Below are 20,484 nucleotides of genomic sequence, written 5' to 3' on the forward strand. Positions count from 1 at the left end.
GGCTACGTCATTGACGTCTGCTACTGAGAGTCGAGCCATGGACTTGAAGCGGCGGAAACCCTACTGGTCCAAGCGAGAGCTCCTCGCTCATGCAGAGGCCGTAGTTCCTGTAAACGCCGTGTTGAGGGCGAAATTTTCTCCGACTTACGTCGGAAAGAAAGCAATTACTTTGGGCCGACATCACCAATCAGTAAGTGTACTTTCCATCAGATATATAATCATGTTCATCGCTAAGTATTTAACTATATATAAAGTTGCACTAAACCTTGACTTCTTTTGATACTCTTTTTATGTATGTTTTTAATATAAACGTAAACAGTACATGTGCAGTGCCAGTGACAATTGTAATGCTTAGTTATCATCCACCTGTCAATAATTTCATTTTATTCAACGTATTGAAAGTCTGTTGATAAGTCTTGTTTATAAAGCTGATAGGTTGACATGTAAAATCATTGAAGACACAGGTGTATATTTACCCTTCGGTCGCATATAAGACACCGTTTTATTATCTGTGAACATGAATTTTTTTTTTCATACCTAACAATCATTTATTGATAAAAAACGGTTTAGTAACAAGGGGCTGGAATGGAATGAGATCTCAGCGTCTGTGTTTGTATACTATCCTTGATGCAATCCACCAGCTGTGAAATGACCCGTCTTGGAAATATATACCACTGTATCAGTTCAGGGTTCGTCATTGTGTCGAGAACGTGGGTTCTGTCTCTAAAAACTCGCTCGCGTCTTATGTTTTTTCTCTCTCTCTTACCGTGTTGAAAATAATGAATGCAGCCATTTTTTTGCGTAAGTTAAGATGCATAAATTAAGAAAATTCGTAACTTAAGGGTGGCCCTAAGCTGTCGTAAGTTACGAAGTTATTTTATTCGTAACTTAAGATACGAAGTTTAGTGTAACTTAAGGTTATGATACAAATCGTAACTTAAGATGCTTAGTAAAACTCAGTACTGGATGTTAGTATGAAACGTTTAACATTTAATGAAGGTGAAATATTCGAAGGACTTATTTATTCTTGGTGAAGAAGGTGTAGTCCAAGGTCAGATGCTTTTTTTCAGCTGAATGCTTTAAATGTTTTTGGAAGAAAATTGGTAAGTTTAATAGCTAGGTCAATAAACTTTCTTGTTTTAAAATGTTCAGTTGTCATGTACACAACGACAGGGAATTTTAACTTGTGTTCCATGAATCCAAAGGGATTTAAACCAAGATATTTCATTAAAAATTAGAGACGCATTTCCCTTTTAAACATAACATATAAATCAAAATCAAAATCGAATTCGAACTGTGTAAGATAAGCTTATTAGTCATGATCAAACAGGGTTTCTTGAGGGAAGATACATTTGAGACAACGCAGGGCTATTATATAATGTTATGCAATACAAAAAATGTACATAGAAGAAAATGTTTTTTGGTTTTAGGGAGAGTATTTTGCAGTAGGTTAAAACTTTACACAAAATATATTTTCTTATATATTTTCTTCAATTAATAAGACGCTGCCTCCGCCAAGGCGATCTAGTTGCCCCGTAACGTGTAGAGATTTTGGAAATGAAATTGAGATCTAACCAAGACATAAATGGTATCAACATAAATAACTATCCAATATAAAAGTTCCAGTGTGCTGATGGTTTGTTTGGTTAGTTTTACTTTTTTAACGTCCTATCAACAGCTTAAGTCTTCAGTGGGTGTGGTTAGTGCGTATGCGTGTTTTGGGAGGCTGCTGTGTGTTCGCGTTTAGTCTCCTTTTGATAGTCCGGAACTTTTTCCGATTTATAGACGCCTCACTGAAGCATTCTTCCGAAGACACCCAACAGAACACCCCACCCGGTCATATAATGACAACGTGCGAACCTGTCGTCCCACTCCTAATAAGCTGAGCGCTAAGCAGGAGTAGCATTTCCCATTTTTAAGACTCTGGTATGAATCGGCTTGGGGACAGAACCCAAAGCCTTCCTCACAGGGGCGAACGCTCAACTAAAGGCCAAAAGTGATCATACAATTGGGGCAGCAGGTAAAATTCTTCCGCCCTATTGCAGGGCAATATAACCAAACTTGGTTAGGGAAACGTTACGTCTTCGCACAAGATTTTCTGTTCAACACGGGACTTTGCTACTGCTACTTGATGATATGCCGGTGTCTGTTTTCGTTGTCGTTGTCGTCCTCTGCGGAATGGTACAATATTGCGATTATACAGTAGAGGGGTCCGAGTTGTCTTGGTAACGACATACCGAACAGTTCTGTTTTGTATGTTTATCAGTTGCTCCAGATTGTCAAACTGGTTTTTTCTGGTCTATTTCTATTAATGGCATCTTTAACGAGTTATTAGAGCTGACGTCATGTCCCCTTTTGGCCATGCTGATAAAGGTTGAAGGCATGGCCGCCTGCTTACAATGTGCAGTATTTTGATAAGTATGATTACCATCTTGTGGGACGAGGTGTCCTGAAACGGTTTCCCCTTGATCAAAATGGAATTTACTGCCCGATGATGGTGTTCCAGTCCACTTTTAGTATGCATTCATTTCATGGAGATGTACATTTTCCCCTGTGTGGAGATATAGATGTTGTTCATCAATGTCACTACCTGTCTCTGTGTAATATCTTCCTGGCATCATTGGACGGTATAGTATCGAATTCTGGACAAGCCCAAAAATCTGCAACTGCAACGGTCGTCTTCCCTTGCTCAACCCTTTACATATAGGGCATACTTTCCTAAATAACTGTAGTATAATTACCTTTGGGCACACAGACATAAGCGGCCTAGCATGCCAAGCGTCTGGGTGACCCAGCTGATCCGGGTGAAGGAGTGAGACATAAGCGGCCTAGCATGTCAAGCGTCTGGTAACCCAGCTGATCTGGGTGAAGGAGTGACCTCTTGAAACGGTCACAGACCCAGAAGGACGTGGAACCAACCAAAACCAAACAAACATAATTTAAAGCAACAGTTTAGAATAACCAAGGCTAATTACTGACTGGACCTGCTATTGTCCAGGAAGGTAACACCCCTTTTTCTTGATATGGTACCATTTTATACCATATAACGAACATCGCTTGTAACAAGCCCCCTGGAAATTGTATGGTGTTTCCAAACAATATATAGTACCTTACTACGGACAAACTTCATATTAGTGACTAAAGGAGAACTAGGAAGCAGGAATTAAGTTGCGCACACCTTTACGGTTACACTTTATTTATTAAACTCAGCAAGTAGATATAATAAAATGACAAATTCATAATTCAACACTTATCCAGACCCGGACCAAAAGCTCTCATAAATAAATTAACAATAAAGTAGACTTTCACTTGACCACTAGACCACTTGACCTTACTGAAGTATTGATCGAATAGTAATACTATTGCAATTATGACCTATATAAAATACCAACTCTATGCCGTATAGACGGAGCGAAAAAAAGTATTGTCATCACTAATCCCTATAATATTATAATTATTGAAAAATCACCAAACGCTATTTAATACCCTATAAAACATTAATTAAACAACCTGCTCATTCCCATCCTAACCTACCAGTTGTTTCCCTTTAACCTATCGGCATACTGACAGCTATAACGGTTATTAAACGATCCAAAGGTGTAGTAGATGACAGCAGCGTAACAAAACCCAACAATATCCTATAGATTGCAACCTATTCCCATCTTCCAACTGAATCCCTACGGCTATCTAATAACGCTAACATCAACATACGCAACATACGTTCCCGGCGTACTCCGACCTTCATTGACTCTCGAATGAGAAATACGTATTAAGTTCACATTTAAATGCTTATATTTCATATTATTTGCATCTACAACTCTTTCGTAATGATCCAAAATCCAATACTTTCAACGATCGAATATTACAAATACACTTTAAATACACAACGGAATGCACAATAAAGTAGCCCCGCCCCGTTCAGTTAAAGAGGTCACAATCGTCAAAACATTCACAAAGTGGCGCCGTCATCGCAACGTGCACACTCTGCAAAACCTTTCTCGCTTACTTCAGACGATTCTTACATTGGATTAACTGCTAGTCAAGCAATGTTAACAGAATATATTTTTTAAAAAACCACTTGAATAACGGAAATTACATATCGTATTACATTGTTTCCAGCATACATACTCAGATTTTATCTTTAACATATTGATAAACGATAATATCACTTGAATATGTTATTCTTATGAACACTTAATACTTAGTTTTTGACGTTTTATAACAAATGTTGTATGGAATGTATAATACAAATACACATTTTTACAATATTAGTTTTCAATGTTACGACTGTATTGCTTGTTTAGGTTGTCATTGCCAACGAGCTCTGTTGTATCAGATATTTCCACAGGCTTAATCTTGACAAAACGTTTGTTGACACCATCACCCTAAAAAGAGATAATTTTATTATATTATTGTTTAAAATAAGATGCCGGTTAAAATAGACCATATCTATGTGGAATATGTTGTCACTTACATTTCGTATATCCAGTATATTGAGCAATATCCCACATAATACCGACATTATGGATGTAGCCGTCATAAGCAAAAGAGCATTCTGGTAGGCGTAGATATCTTCTTGTCGATAGTGTCTAATGTAAAAGAAATTGAAACAATATTCATAACAGCATCACATGCAAGCGACATACTGATATACATTGCATTGCATAAAAATCGTTAATATATACATACATTACTCGTTGTTTCTAACTACTTTTCGGTGAGAACATCTTATGAAGGGATATGACATTAGATTATGATCTGTGGCATGCAATGCAACATTTGGAGGGAAACTCGAACAACTTTCTTCTTCCTAATGTCTCCCTTGACAATGCCTTACTTTTGGCCTTCAGTTGAGCGTTCGCCCCTGTGAGGAAGGCCTTGGATTCTGTCCCCTTGCCGAGACTTGGTTTGGTTTTGGTTTTATTTGTTTAACGTCCTATTAACTGCTAAGGTCATTTAAGGATAACATCGCGTGTTTGAAATATGCATGAGTATGGTGAGTGCGTATGTGTGTTTTGGGAGGCTGCGGTATGTACGTGTGAAGTCTCTTTGTGATAGGCAGATATACCAGTCTTTAAAAATGACGGTTGCTACTCTTGCCTGGCGCTTAGCATGTTGAGAGTGGGACGACTGGTTCGCCTGTTATCAGTAAAATTTGACTAATTTACATTTGTGTACTCAGAAAAGCATTTCTAACATTACTCATTTGAAAGCTTAATATCCGATAGCAGCACAGAGGTACTTAAGCCCAAACTGGTCGACCCACCCTCAAAATCCTTTTGTTAAGAAATTCTCCTATGTCTCGCTCAGGTGATAAAACCGAATGCCATCCCAAAAGGTGTAAAGAAACAAGTCAGTTTCAATATATACTGTATCAGTATACCAATATATTCTTGATGCTTAAGAATGGTGTGTCCTGCTGTGTGTCTTCGGCAATATGTTTCAGAGAGATAGCACTTTATAAATCGGCAAAAGTTCTGGACTATCACAAGGAGACTTAACACGAACATACCGCAGCTTCCAAAAACACACCTAAGTTCACACCACACGCATGCGCGGGAGGCCGCCTTTAACTAACCTCAGTTGTTAATAGGACGTTAAACAAAACAAAACAAATTGATTTTTATCAGACTGTTATGAAGGTAATAGTAATCGGGGTATACTTACTCACGCGTACTCTCTATGATAGAACCCACAGCTAAGTTCATAAGACCAATAATGAGTCGCATTGCAAACATGGCTATACCCGCTGCAGTCCCAAAAACAGCTTGGGGTAGCATGTCGATAGTTACCTTCCACATAATGATCTGCCAGTCAGAAAAAAAGAAGCATGTTAAATTATGTTCTCACAATATTGTATTATCTGGCAGTATTGTATAAAAACAGATGATTGTAATATCTTTCAAAAGGAAGTGCGACTTCAAGCAAGTTAAGCCAAACAAAGAAAACTGCATCACACAGCTGTTTCGTCCTTCAAGACTAATCCGTGATCCTAACTTGAGAAGGCGACAAAAACACTCGAAATTGATTAAAAGATCTGATTGGAAGTGATTATTTTCAAAGCACGTTAAGTACATGTATGTGTTCTGAACCATGTATCTTTACTAAGGAATTGCCTTTCTATTGGGCTACAGGAAATTATGGTCTTTTCAACCTATTACCATATACAAACGGTAGCATTTATTAAATTTCATCATTTTAGTCATTTGTTTTATAATCCGTCGGATACATTGAGAGAAAAACAGAATATCATTATCACTATGGTTAACGACTTAGCTTTATGACATCATCAAATAAGAGATTGGGACGCCGACATTCAGAGTCAACATGGCTGATGAAGTAGCATGATGAAGTTGTTGGTAATTAAAACATATGCTAGTTTTAATCAATCAACAAGGACAATGAAATAACTTCCTTTAATAATGCGAATAATAGATTAATTACGAATAGGTTGCATTCGTGTAGTGATGTTTGTACGTTTCTATGCTGCCTTTAGTACTAAAAACATTGAAGAGTTCCAAAAGCGGGACATGAAATTAAATTAATATCGATCGTATTTTTTTTTCCAAAAGTGACCTTCTATCAAACTTTAAAAAATATGAAGTGTGGCTATTGGGATTATAATTTCGATTATAAAGTCAAAAACACCGTACTATGACCTTTCACAGACAACAAATCAACGTTTTTGAAGGGAATCGTTAAAATCAATCGGATGCATAGGACTTTTCAGATGATCATAGATATACCCTTTCCATTTAGTGATTTAGAGGTTGTACATTGCAAAAATCTATAAGGGTGTTAATGTTGTTACATTTACTAGTCACGTGACCTCACAAAATTTGCGAGTGAACTGAAAGGGACGTCGTTATACAGAGGACAATGCATACTTTCACTTTAAATGCTTATTGAGGACAACATTAACAGTGCTGCGTTGATATATGACAGAAGTTGACTGCCAATATAGTATGAGCGTGCAGTGCATGTCTACGTGAACCTTGTATGGATCTGGATTTATAGTATATGTTTAAAAGTTATCATAAATGTAGCAACAATCAATTATACAAATGCTGCTGACTTTTTCATACTTACAACATCAAAAGAGTATACCACACCAATGATCACGGTCAGTATGACTGGGGGTATTGCTGGGCAATAGGCAAGCAGTAGATATACAGGAATACAAAACGTTGTGATGGTCATGGCTACTAGACCATTGCAATCTATCTTTTTCTACAAGAAAACCACATGATATTTTCAATTATATGTCTCGGTAAAGTATATTTTAATGACATTACCAATAAGAAGACGTAGTTGCAAATATTTCCCTCGCCCCGCTGAAGTAATATTGAAACAACCTATATAAATATGAATTTGGTTGTTTCCATGAAGTACGATATTGAGGTTTTTAACCATTTCTATTCCTGGTTCTAGGAGAAATGCAAATCACATTATACAAGACACCACTAGAGCAACCCGTTTAGAAACTTGGCCCAAATGAATAGCCCCACAAACGCGTTTTCCAGGAGATGCACCCCCAATGGCAATACATGACATTTCTATGTTTTTATGCTGATATATTTTGTTTCCCAGTGTCCTTTATTGTCAAAATGAAGTTGGAAATTTGAAAAAAGTGTAGGTTTTTAGCAATCACATTGTTATCGCCAAACATCGGGACTCCTTGCAAACGACGCGATTTGCTTTACATGTCATCTCCTTGGTGAAACGGAAGTGACCAAAGGTTTTTCTTTTTAAACAAGCGACAAAGATCAGTTTGAAGATTGACTCACCAGTAATAATGCTACGAAGGGTCCAAGAAACACGGGTCCTATGTATGTTGCGCCGGTCACATAGGATGCAAACACTTTACTATACCCATACCTTAACTGGATGTACTCTCTATAAAACAATTATAGCGTAAAGATTAAGTTGTGAAAATGCAAACACTCACCCAATGAAATGAGATTGACTGCGTGAACATTCTTGTTTTTGTTTTTGTTTAACGCCCTATCAATAGCTCAGGTCATTTAAGGACGGCCTGCTGTGCGTACGATATGCATGCGTGTGGCTAGTGCGTATGTGTTTTCGAGGCTGCGGTATGTTCGTGTTAAGTCTTCGTGTGATAATCCGGAATTTTGTTTCTGATTCACAGTGCTACCTCACTGAAGCCATGCTGCCGAAGACATCCCACCCAGTCACATTATACTGACAACAGGCGAACCAGTTGTCCCACTCCTAATATACTGAGAGCTAAGCGGTAGTAGCAACTACCGTTTTTTAAGACTGGTGTGTCTCGGTAGGGACAGAACACAAAGCCTTCTTCACAGGGTCAGATTGACAGAGTAATCATAATTTTAAAAAAAGGGGTTCGGAAGGGTGGCAAATGCAATTTTTTTTAATGTAATTTTAGTTGCAATAGTCACCTAGTATTCGGTAGTATGCTTCAGTGAGGTAGCACTATAAATCGTCAAAAGTTCCGGATTATCACCAGGAAACTCAACGCGAACATACTGCAGCCTCCCAAAACACACGCACTAACCACTCGCATGCGTATCGCACGAACGGGAGACCGTCCTTAAATGACCTAAGTTGTTGATAGCACGTTAAACAAAACAAAACCAAAGTTAGTTGAAGTGTTTAATGGCCTATCAACACTATAACGGTCATAAGGGACAAAAAATGTGATTAAAAAACACAATGACATACCAAAGTATCAATTAACCATCGGCTTACAACTCAAGTTGTATATACTTACGATCCATTAGCAACGAAAACGACGAATGTCCCGCTATGAAATGTAATCATCGCCACGTGAATCCAGAATGTCTTTGGGATGTTGGTAATGTCAGATATTTTCTGTAACAAAATACATAGGCGTACAGTTATACTAGACAATACAAAATATCATATTAGTAAGGTCAATCAACATGAACAATTCAATTTGGCTCTATTGTATCCAGATCTCCGTCTTAATTGAAAGGGATTATGTCATTTGCACAATTGATAACTGCTTCAAACCAACTATCAACCAAACCGTTGTTTGTCTAGAATCTCCACTGCCTTGTTTTACTTACAATAGCACGACTCGCCAGGCGGATTTTAGACTCGGCGTCGAGTTGTTTTGTACCATGAAAGTCCAAGAAGCCCATCACTAATGCAGCGACGATACCGGATGAACAAATAATTGCCCCTGTAACATATACGTTAAGAAACTTGATGGTATATTTTAGTTTAACATATATTTTCTGTCACAACGGTTCTATCTATAATGTTTTGTCCTTGTTACTAGTGCCTGCAATCACAAAATTCCCTTTCACCAACGTTTTGACGGAATTTAGTTTTAATTTTGCATCTTTAATTAAGCTTTCGCCCCAGAGAGGAAATCCTTTGGTCCAGTTCATTAGCCAAGGCAGAGGCAGAATTTATCAAAGAAGTAGTTGTTTATGTTCCTGCTTAGCATTCAGCATTTTTGGAATAAAGACTGCTTCGCGAGAAAGGGGCACTATAAAAGTTAGAATCAGTTCTTCGCTATCCCTGTCCTGCAGGATAGAATATTTTCTTCCTAACAACTTCTTTCTTGACATTGTCTCAATGTTGGCCTTTACTAGAGCGTTCGCCGCTGTGGGGAAGCTTTGCGTTGTCCCCTGTCCAGAGATAAAGGTATTTGCTGTTCATTCTTAACGTTCATCTTGTTCGCCTGTTGCATATTCAGGCTCGGAGAGACGTGCTGCTTGATGTCTCCTGCAGAGTATGTGATGTAGAACTATAAAGCTGACACCAGTTTCGGGCGATCACTGGGAAAACACGAACATACTGCAGCCTCAAAAACACATGGATCTCGCAAGGGAAAGCGTCCTTACACTACCACAGCTGTTGATAGGACTTTTAAACAATGTAATTCAACGTTCAACAATACAAGTCAATTGGTTTGGTTTGATTTGTTTAACGTCCTATCATCAGCTAAGGTCATTTAAGGACGGCTTCCCGTGCGTACAACATGCATGCGTGTGGTGAGTGCATATGTGTGTTTTGGGAGGCTGCGGCATGTTTATGTTAAATCTCCTTGTGATAGGCCGGAACTTTTGCCGATTTATAGTGCTACCTCACTGAAGCATACAGCCAAATACACCCAGCAGGACACCCCAACCGGTTACATTATACTGACAACGGGCGAACCAGTCGTCCCACTCCAAATTTGCTGAGCACTAAGCAGTAGTAGCAACTACCATTTTTAAAGACTCAGTTATGTCTCGGCTAGAGGACAGAACCCAAAGCCTTCCTCACAGGAGCGAACGCTTACCTAAACGCCAAAAGTGAGGCATTGTCAAGGGAGACATAAGGAAGAAGAAAGTTGCTAAGAAAGAGAAGAGAATATCCCAAATTTAGTCGCCTCTTACGATCATGCAAAGGGGCAGCGGGTACAATTGTACGACCTACCTGCAGGGCAGTAGAGGCTGCGGTATGTTTGTGTGACGTCTCCTTGTTATAGGCCGAAACTTCTGCCGATTTATAGTGCTACCTCACTGAGGCATACGGCCGAAGACACCCAGCAGGACACCCCATCCGCTCACATTATACTGACAACGGGCGAACCAGTCGTATGCTGAGCGGTAAACAGGAGTAGCAACTACCAATTTTAAAGAGACTGATATGTCTCGGTCAGGGGAAAGAACCCAAAGCCTCCCTCATAGGGGTGAACGCTCAACTAAAGGCCAAAAGTGAGCCATTGTCAAGGGAGACATTAGGAAGAAGAAAGTTGTGAAGAGTCGCCTCTTACGATCATGCAATGGGGGAGCAGGTACAGTTATAGAGCATTACCTGCAGGGCAAATAAAAGTCGAACCAACCATGACGTAAGCATCAGTTTCACCCCAAGTACTCACCAAAATATTACACCTCAAATACATGGAAAGAAATTATTCCATCTGTTGATGGAATCATGAACGATATTAACCTGATATCGGGAATATCTGGAAATATAAACCTAAAATATACAATTTCTTCCTCCTATACTCACCGACCCAAAGCGACCAAGTGAAGCTGAAATGAACGGATATGTTGGCCGTCGTTAGGAAATTCAGCAGTGCTCCACCCCGTCGTGTTAATGTGATAAAACTAAGAGGTACGAAGGAATCACCGGCGAACCAATGAGATACCACTCGGTCCTGGACAACTACAAAGAGTTATGGCTGATGTACAGAAAGTAAACTTTTATTGAATTTTAACTAATATTAGCATAGATAGCCGTCTTCAATGGGTTTAAAGTGTAATACGCTGTAATTCGTTTGATTACAACTTATTAAGACCTTAAGCAGATGTATACGGTAGGTTATTCTTTTGAACGAAACAGTGACTGAAAGGATACTTCCTTGCAATCTAATTAAAATCTAGATGGCCATTCTCACTACGTTACATGAACACGTATTGAGAATGACCATCTAGATTTTAATTAGATTGACTTCCTTGCGGTTAGATACTCATTCATTGGTCGATTACGTCGAATTACCAGTAAACGAATGACGAACAACATGTTTTGGTACGCCATTGATGTACATACAAATCCAATTTTTTAGCATCCTTATATTGTTCCAAACAAAATATCCCAGAGGGATCATGAGACCCAACTATTGAAAAATCTGTATTGGTTTATGTTAGACTGCTTGATACTCTCTCTACTTTTCCCTTCTTTATGATATCCTCTTAACCCTAGCGGTGATGAGTTGTTTCATATAGAGATGCACACAGTGCTGAATTGTTTTGATTTTTTTCCTAAAAAATCCCATTAAAATATAGATGGTCATTCTCACTACGTTACATGAACATCTAACATAATCCCAGAAGGGGTCACGTCAGGGTGACCTTTTGCATTAGCCAATCAAATGACTACTTTCAGAACTTGCCTCTATGCCATCGTCAAATTGACAATTCGCAATGTACAAATGTATGTGAAATACACACATCTCAAAGGTCACCAGAACGTGACCACTATGGAATGTTGTTTGATGTTCATGTAACGTAGTGAGAATGACCATCTAGATTTCAATTAGATTGCTAAAAAATCATTTTTCATCTTAAAGTTATTAGTATAAATTATTTCATGACAAATATTTGCCTAAAACTTACGAATTTAGGCTATTTACTTACTCTTATGAATTATTATCATTTCAAAATGCTGTAACACTTTTATCTGTTTCCACAATAACTTCAGAAATAATACATGGAGATGATAATTAATATGCACTGGAAAAGAGAGTATATTTTATAAATAAAAGCATACATTGTATATTAGACCATTTTTATAAGCTTTGTTTGATGAGTTATCGGCAAGTAGGAAGATAACTCTTAAGGATGGAAATTTGAATTTCAGAAATTCATTGATACTGCTTAAATACGACACAGGGGCCTGGAATTTGTTTACTCTACAGTACAGTAGGGCTACTCATTAACCTTTGTAATTGGAAATTGGGAATTGTCTCTTAAAAGAACAACATTCGGTAAAAATGACACCCCTCGATGTTCATATCAAAATAAATACTTATTCTAATTGTAACACATAGTCTTTATTTGTGTAGAGTAACCGGGATAACTAACTGTCATCTTAGCCTTCCATCGTTATCGACGGACCTACCTTCATCATTCCATTAAGAAAACCGGTTAAACACATATAATCCTATGTCACAGAAAAGATCGAATACTCGTATCGAGTCACTGTTCGCTGGTTCACACATTAAGTTGCCAAAATCACTGTGAATTTAAAACTACCACCCACGAAACATGGCGATCGAGATCGACATCACTCTCAATAGCCTTGAACTATGAATGGAATTCCAATGACAGTCGTGACGTCATGTAGTGACGAGGTATTTTATAAAAGAATGTGACTTGGCAATAAAAAGTACATTGTGTTCCGTGAAATGATCAAATATGTCGAGGTGCAAATCAAATTATATGTAAAATTGGAAAACTCATTTCAGAGTTGGATTTTTCAAGTTATTGTTGTTAGAACTACTTTTTCTCGGATGTTGACAATTTGATCACGGCCACGTCAAAAGTCGGTCAAGTTAAAGCAATTTTTATCGGCGAATTTTTCATTCGTTCATCACTTAACCACAAAAGGAATGGAATTTGGGTGCAAACTTAGTTTGCCAAAATCGGGTATGATCTTTCAGAATATCATAAGTATTTTTAGTAAAAATGTCAAATAAAGAACTTAAAAAATTGAACAAATTGGATGGCTGAGGGACTCTTTCGCCAGAAATTTGGTGGTGATATGAGAGAAAAGACTCTTCCATTATGTGTGTATGTAGGACACATATGAAAGAGTCTTATAATCTTAGTCAGAGCACCTGTCAGATAAACATGTGGCTTGGAGCATTTTTACCGTACGAAACAAATGTGGCATTTCCGGGTACGTAATACAACACTTAAATATCTGATATACTGCCAAATCTGTGTTTTCCGGGAAATTGCGACTCGTTATTCCCAAAAGACATGATACCAATTGTATATGGATATCTGTACTGCCCTGCAGGTAGGGCGTAAGAATTGTACCTGCTGCCCCCATTGCATGATCGTAAGAGGCGACTAAATTTGGAATCTTATCTTTTCTCTTCTTTCTGAACAACTTTCTTCTTCCTAATGTCTCCCTTGACAATGCCTCACTTTTGGCCTTTAGTTGAGCGTTCGCCCCTGTGAGGAAGGCTTTGGGCCCTGCCCCCTAGCCGAGACATTTAATAATGGTAGTTGCTGCTCCTTGCTTAGCGCTCAGCATATTATGAGTGGGACGACTGGTTCGCCCGTTGTCAGTATAATGTGACCGGGTGGGGTGTGCTGCTGGGTGTCTTCGGCAGTATGCTTCAGTGAGGTAGCACTCTAAATCGGCAAAAGTTCCGGCCTATCACAAGGAGACTTAACACGAACATACCGCAGCCTCCCAAAAAACACACGCACTGACCACACGCATGCATGTCGCACGCACGGGAGGCCGTCCTTAAATGACCTTAGCTGTTAATAGGACGTTAAACAAAATAAACCAAACCAAACCAATCTTTGGTATTTAATACAATAAATATAATTCAGAAATTGGGATTTCCATTCTTCCCTGAACACGGGTTTAGCAGTCGGCCAGTGGAACGTCAAAAGTCGGGAATAGCACCACTAGGTTTAAAAAAATAATATGATAACATAAATAAGTGGAATCTACATGTGAGGTTTGAGACACATCCCTCCCAAGAAATAGCAATAACAAGGATAGTGAACGAAAAATGGCCGCAGTGCGATTTGAATATTACAATGGCGGCAGTATTCATGAAAACGGTTATAAGTGGAAAAACAGCTGTGTATATATTATTAGGCGTAATATCTTATTTAATTATACCATCATAGAAGACTCCTTAACATAAAAAATCAAGTGTTTTGTCAACACATATAAAACACTAATTTTACAATACGGTAGATTCTGCAAGAATATGTCTCCCGCTCCTAAGCAATCGATTCGGCTTTAGAACAGAATTTTTTTTATTTCATATTTCTGTTCTGTAAAATCTTTCCCTTGATAGGACGTTAAATAATACAACACCAAACATTTCCCTATCTTTTCAGGGATCTTTCTTTTAAATTATTTGTTATTTCCCCCTGGTTGTGTATTGCTCTATGCTTAACCTATTAGACTACTATCTAAAAGAAAAAAATCGCCGTTTTTAGGAGAATGAAATATATTAGAGTTGATTTAATTTCATGAGAAATTCAATTGAATGATATTGCTTACTTCGCAATGGTCCATTTCCAAATCCAAGCAGCATCCGCCCAAATAGCATTAAGGGGAACATTATCGAAGTGTTTCGAAGGAGTGGACTTCCAGCAATAGCAAACAGATTACATCCAAGAGAGGTCAAAATGATGAACAACACTGCGGACACTGAAATTGAATAGAGATCTTTAAATATAAAACTTTTTTTTTAATTCCAAGTGGTTCTTACTTCTTTTTACATTTAAGTATCTCTTCATTAGTAAAATACACATCGCGAACGTATATCTTAAAGCTGACAGTGGAAGCTTAAAAGCTTAAAATTAAAAAAGAGGTTTCAATATTTCGAAATCGGTTCCCGAGAAATACCCTATGGGGACCCTGCGGTCATCTTATTTGACTTTGACTTTATTTGAATCTGAATGCATGTGATTAGTGGAAAATAATGTTTAGATCAAAAATGCTTTATCCATTTTCTACATACTTGCTTATCGTTGCAGGGCCGTGTCATTTTCATATGACTTTGCCTTAGTTTGAGTTGCCTGTATTCTTAAGATATATACCGAATACAACTACAAAAATATATGAGCACATAATATATGGTGTTATGTTATGTGCTGTTACGCACTTCTTTCTTTTCAAAATACTTGTAAAGTAATCACCAGGCTACTTGTCGGCAATCTTGTTTTTGACAAGCATTCTATTTCTGAACTGGAAATATTTTTGTTTTCACAATTCTGATTTTAAGTGTTATGAGGACATGATACTGAAACACATTAACTTTCAGATTTGTTTTTAATGGGGCTGTATAGCAGGCGATGGAAATCATCCAAGCGTATCGTATGAGTACGGTTACATGTGAGTAATAATTATTCTTGTCAAAGACATTCTCCACTTGTATCTATTAGATATTTCCTTTCACTTTCGGGAGAGAGAATGAACTATTAAAAGATAACGCCAAATCAAGGGATTATCTTCAAGGAGGTTCCTGTCTGCAGAATTTGACTTTTCAAGTTGAAGATGCGCCTGTAATGCAACGTGGATATATAATGGGGATTTGCATTTCAGACGTTTTAATTGCTAGAAATAAAGTGTTATGCTGTAATATCAAGCTTTATCTTGAAAAGCTAATATGAAATAACTCGTGCAACACGGCAAGTGGCACAGCCGAAAAAAAATTTGTTTAATCTGGCAAGGAAGACCGGTTATTGAAATAATGCACATATATGATAAACATAAAAACTTTGGAAAAATCTACAATATTATCTATTGCGTCGTTTTCGAATGAATATGATAAACATGTGTTACATAATTTTGTATGTGGATTACACCATACGTATCAACGTATATTCTGTATGTTATTTTATATAAACTAAAGACGAAATGCATTGGTAACCTAACAAACCTCTGTTGTGACACTTTTGCAGTATTTAAATTATAATAAGCTGTATATACTACATATACTGTAGATGTGAAATGCCATCGTGATTTCCCGACGAGAAAAGAATACATTGTTAAAGACTGGCTGATATTCAAGGGGATTACATTTCTGTTGACATTCCGACATTATTTTTTAATTTCAAATTTCTTGAATATAGACTTATCCCGGGATAAATAAAATCTCGTAGCAGACGTTACAATACACAATTTACATCACTGACATGTAGTTATAACTTAACGGCTTATTTCCAAGATGCTTTTCCGTGCAAGGAATATATGGCGATGGGGAAAAAAGAATGTGTCCTGGTCGCGATGTTTACTTTTGACAATTGCGAGCATGTTGGCTTATCACACACAAACAATTGTCGTTTCAGTGCAAAAGGACGATTTTGAGACGACCTCTTAATACACATTCATACCTTACTCTCATATGAGACAGAAAATAGAAATATGTATTATTGGTTTTAAAAAAAAAGAACATAAGTACGGGTAGTAGAAGGATAGAATCTGAATTTGACGAATCTTGGGCCTTTACATATGGATCGGATCCGTGTAAGAGTTTCCAAGCAGGGCACACACGAAACAGTCAGCACTTACTAAGATACAATGACTGGGACATACTGTTATCTTACGGTGATATCTCCGAAACGAACTGTAAATGCTGAAACTGTGTAACCTTGATGCTTTGAACTCGTCAGATTTAAGTGATATGCTGTGTTTCCAGTCGACAATATATTGAAATAATATTGACATACCTCTATTGCCTATTCTGTCGATGGCCCATCCAGAAAACAGGGATAAGACGGAGGATCTGCAATTTAAGTTTGGAATTCCAAAATTACCGTCTTTAATACCGATGCGAATCATGTGTTTCATTAATTGTTAAGATAAAAACCATTATCAAGGTAAACTTGGTTTGGTTTATTTTGTTTAACGTCCTATTAACAGCTTAGGTCATTCTGGACTGCCAGTCTGCCATGTAGTCTGATTGGTCAACAGTAATGTTTACAGAGGCTGTCGATAAATCATATTGCCCCTCAGGGGCCGTAGCTTTTAAAAGGACAGTAAATTAAATAAACAAAACCAACCCACAGGGACCCCTTCAAACTCATTGTTTAGTATATGGCCTATTTCCAGTATAACTCTGAAGGGGGCCATTGGCCCATATTTTCCAGAATGGCTTGTCAAAAATTTTCAAATTCTTTGAATTTTCAATGTTTTGGCCCATCACATTTCTGAAATCTGTCAAAATGGCCCATTATCTTTTGGTCCAGAGTGATACCCGCATTTCCGTTTCACAGTTCATGCATCGTAGGCTATCGAGACCGCTTTTGGTCCGTTTTCTGGTGTTTAAATCATTGTCACAAAAGGAAAGAAAAAAATACATTGTATTAAAGGATTCTTAAGCAGAGCAGTTACTGAACTAAGTTTGTTTGCATTTGATATTTCAAGATTAGTCTACAAATTGCAAAATGCAAGGGAGGGCTGATTAGCATATACATAATGTTGAACTATCTGAAAAGTATTGGGCTTTATCACAAAATTTTAGTTACCATTGCCACTTTTTTATTTTAAATTGATCGTGATTGTACCAATATATATCTACATTTTTACATGTTTTGTTCTTTTTATGTGGTTTCGTCTCTTGCCAATTTTGCTTGTATTTTTAATAACTTTTTTTGACCTTAATGACCTTAATAGTGTTGATTGACCGTCAAAAACGTTAACTTTTCTAGTGTTACACCGTGTAGACATAGTAAGAGAAGGGGCTAATTTTTATTTTTAGAAATACTTACCAGACGCAGGCGCTTATGTTTCAAGTATACTTAGGTTTAGGTTTAGGTTTATTTTGATTAACGTCCTATTAACAGCTAAGGTCATTTAAGGACGGCCTCCCGTGCGTGCGACATGCATGCGTGTGGTGAGTGCGTATGTGTGTTTTGGGAGGCTGCGGTATGTTCGTGTTAAGTCTCCTTGTGATAGGCCGGAACTTTTGCCGATTTATAGTGCTACCTCACTGAAGCATACTGCCGAAGACACCCAGCAGCACACCACACCCGGTCACATTATACTGACAACGGGCGAACCAGTCGTCCCACTTCAAATATGCTGAGCGCTAAGCAGGAGTAGCAACTACCATTTTTAAAGACTCTGGTATGTCTCGGCTAGGGGACAGAACCCAAAGCCTTCCTCACAGGGGCGAACGCTCAACTAAAAGCCAAAAGTGAGGCATTGTCAAGGGAGACATTAGGAAGAAGAAAGTTGTTAAGAAAGAAGAGAAAAGATAAGATCCCAAATTTAGTCGCCTCTTACGATCATGCAATGGGGGCAGCAGGTACAATTCTTACGCCCTACCTGCAGGGCATTCAAAAGCAAAATAAACGTACATGAGGTTCGTTATACATACGTCCAATAGAGCAAAGCGTGGAATAAGTTGTAACGTCTCGAGCCCAAGCCAAGGCATATATTGCAGCACGAACTGGTTATCATGCTTTCATTTGCATGGCAACGCATTTGCTGAAAATGAAAGAGTGAAATTGATTAAATCATATTTTTAGCGGCATACTGCGTTTGAAAATAAAATGCATGTGCCAGTACATTACATTAAAAGTCTAATACTGTAAATTATAGTATGGTGCTATTGTAATTTACGTTTTAACTGTTTAAATTGTTTCATTTTTATGATTTCGTCGTTTTAGAGGAATGGAAACTGCATGTTCTGTTTTAATTTAAATTATGACTATTTTTTTAAACTGCATTATAATTATATCCTTCAAAGGGAAACAAATATTTTTTCGAACTGTTTTGGAGAAAAGATCTTGAGTTTTTTCCGATACGACCGGTATGACCCCAACAGCTTTAAGGCTCCTAAATTATACTATATGTATCTTTTCCTTAACTGAATTGAATTTTAATATCATTTTCCGAAAAACTTTTGAAGAAGAGAAACTTATAAGGTGTCTTTCACTTACCTCATCCAACACAAACTCTACTTGTAAGGAACTCGGTAGGTCTATAGAGAAGTACGCCCCAACAACAAATATGCAGTCAAAAAACAAAATGGCGTAACGCCATTTCCCTGTGAAAGAAGGTTAAACAGCTATAAAGGAATATAAGATCTTCAGAAAATAACAGTTCCTTAATTTGAAGGTGTCAGCTTCCAAAAATACTCATTTCTGCAGATCAACATGAACATGATATTTATCGCAACATTGAAAACATTACGATTAGCAAAGTACCGAGAGCTTACATCTACTCGGACTCGCTGTCTGAGTTTGGTTTAATACTGTTTAAAATCCTATCAACAGCTAATGGCCATTTTAGATCGGCATCCGCTGCAGCCTTCCAAAAACAGGCATACGCACTCACAACACGCATGTATATCCCACGCGCCGGGGGCCGTCTTTAAATGACCTTAGTTGTTAATAGGACGTTAAATAAAACCAAACCCAGCGAAATGTTTGAATTAATGTTATAGTGTACCCGGAACGAAAAATGCTATTCTAATATTATTCTGTGTAACCACCAAAGAAAAATGTCGCAAACCGCATCAAAATCGGTTGCCCGAGTGCCGAGATATCGCATATCGAAGAACGCGATTTGCACCTGTCGGTCGACTGTTAATCTGCGTGTCTGTCAGTCAGAGGTTAAACGGAGTACCTGAAGTGGTGGCCAGTAGTATAGACGACAGTTTGAACAGTAGCAACACAGACATGTCTGAATATATACGATCTGGACACGAGATTTGAGGTTGATGGCTTTGGCGAATATTGCCGACAAAAAAATCTGAATCCAACAATATCCCTGTGAGCTTTTCAGAAAATTAAACTTAAGTGAAATGGAATCTGAAAATGACTGGTGTATTGTACAAGGGACATACATATATTATACACGATCAAATAATCAGTCAATCACCAAGAAATGTATATTAGTTATGCGTTTACTATTTCTTGCTCATTACTATAAAAAGGAAAACGGCATCAACATTTTTTTTTTATTAAGTAATTTGCTATTTTATTTGCAAATTAATATTCAAATAAACATACCAACAATACAACAGTTCTGGATACTCTGGTTTGTAAGACAAGCCAATACACACGTACAGTAAACGTATGCAGTATATGCTATACAAAACCCGCTTTTAGTCATGAAGAACACTTAATTCAAAAAATAATATATTATTTAGATTCATCATGATCTACACAAGACTAAATGTTTCCCGTATGAAAACCAGTGTTGGAACGCATTTTTTTTTATTTTAACATGGCAGTATAGGGAGATATGGATTAAAAGATATACATG

At 37.7% G+C, this 20,484-nt stretch overlaps 1 protein-coding gene across 1 annotated transcript; it reads right to left on the minus strand.

Moving 5' to 3' along the window:
- Positions 1-3,163: 3,163 nt before the first annotated feature.
- Positions 3,164-19,897, minus strand: LOC117317721 (major facilitator superfamily domain-containing protein 1-like). Its single transcript, XM_033872661.1, has 13 exons — positions 19,843-19,897; positions 19,155-19,261; positions 18,590-18,699; positions 16,938-16,993; positions 14,764-14,913; positions 11,014-11,169; positions 9,072-9,187; positions 8,753-8,853; positions 7,788-7,896; positions 7,090-7,230; positions 5,668-5,807; positions 4,475-4,589; positions 3,164-4,385 (listed from the first exon to the last, which is right to left on the minus strand). The coding sequence occupies exons 1-13, from the start codon at positions 19,895-19,897 to the stop codon at positions 4,269-4,271; spliced, it is 1,473 nt and encodes a 490-aa protein (XP_033728552.1). The 3' UTR covers positions 3,164-4,268.
- Positions 19,898-20,484: the final 587 nt, after the last annotated feature.

The sequence above is a fragment of the Pecten maximus genome, chromosome 1 (assembly GCF_902652985.1).
Source record: "Pecten maximus chromosome 1, xPecMax1.1, whole genome shotgun sequence".
In the NCBI taxonomy this organism is placed as follows: domain Eukaryota; kingdom Metazoa; phylum Mollusca; class Bivalvia; order Pectinida; family Pectinidae; genus Pecten; species Pecten maximus.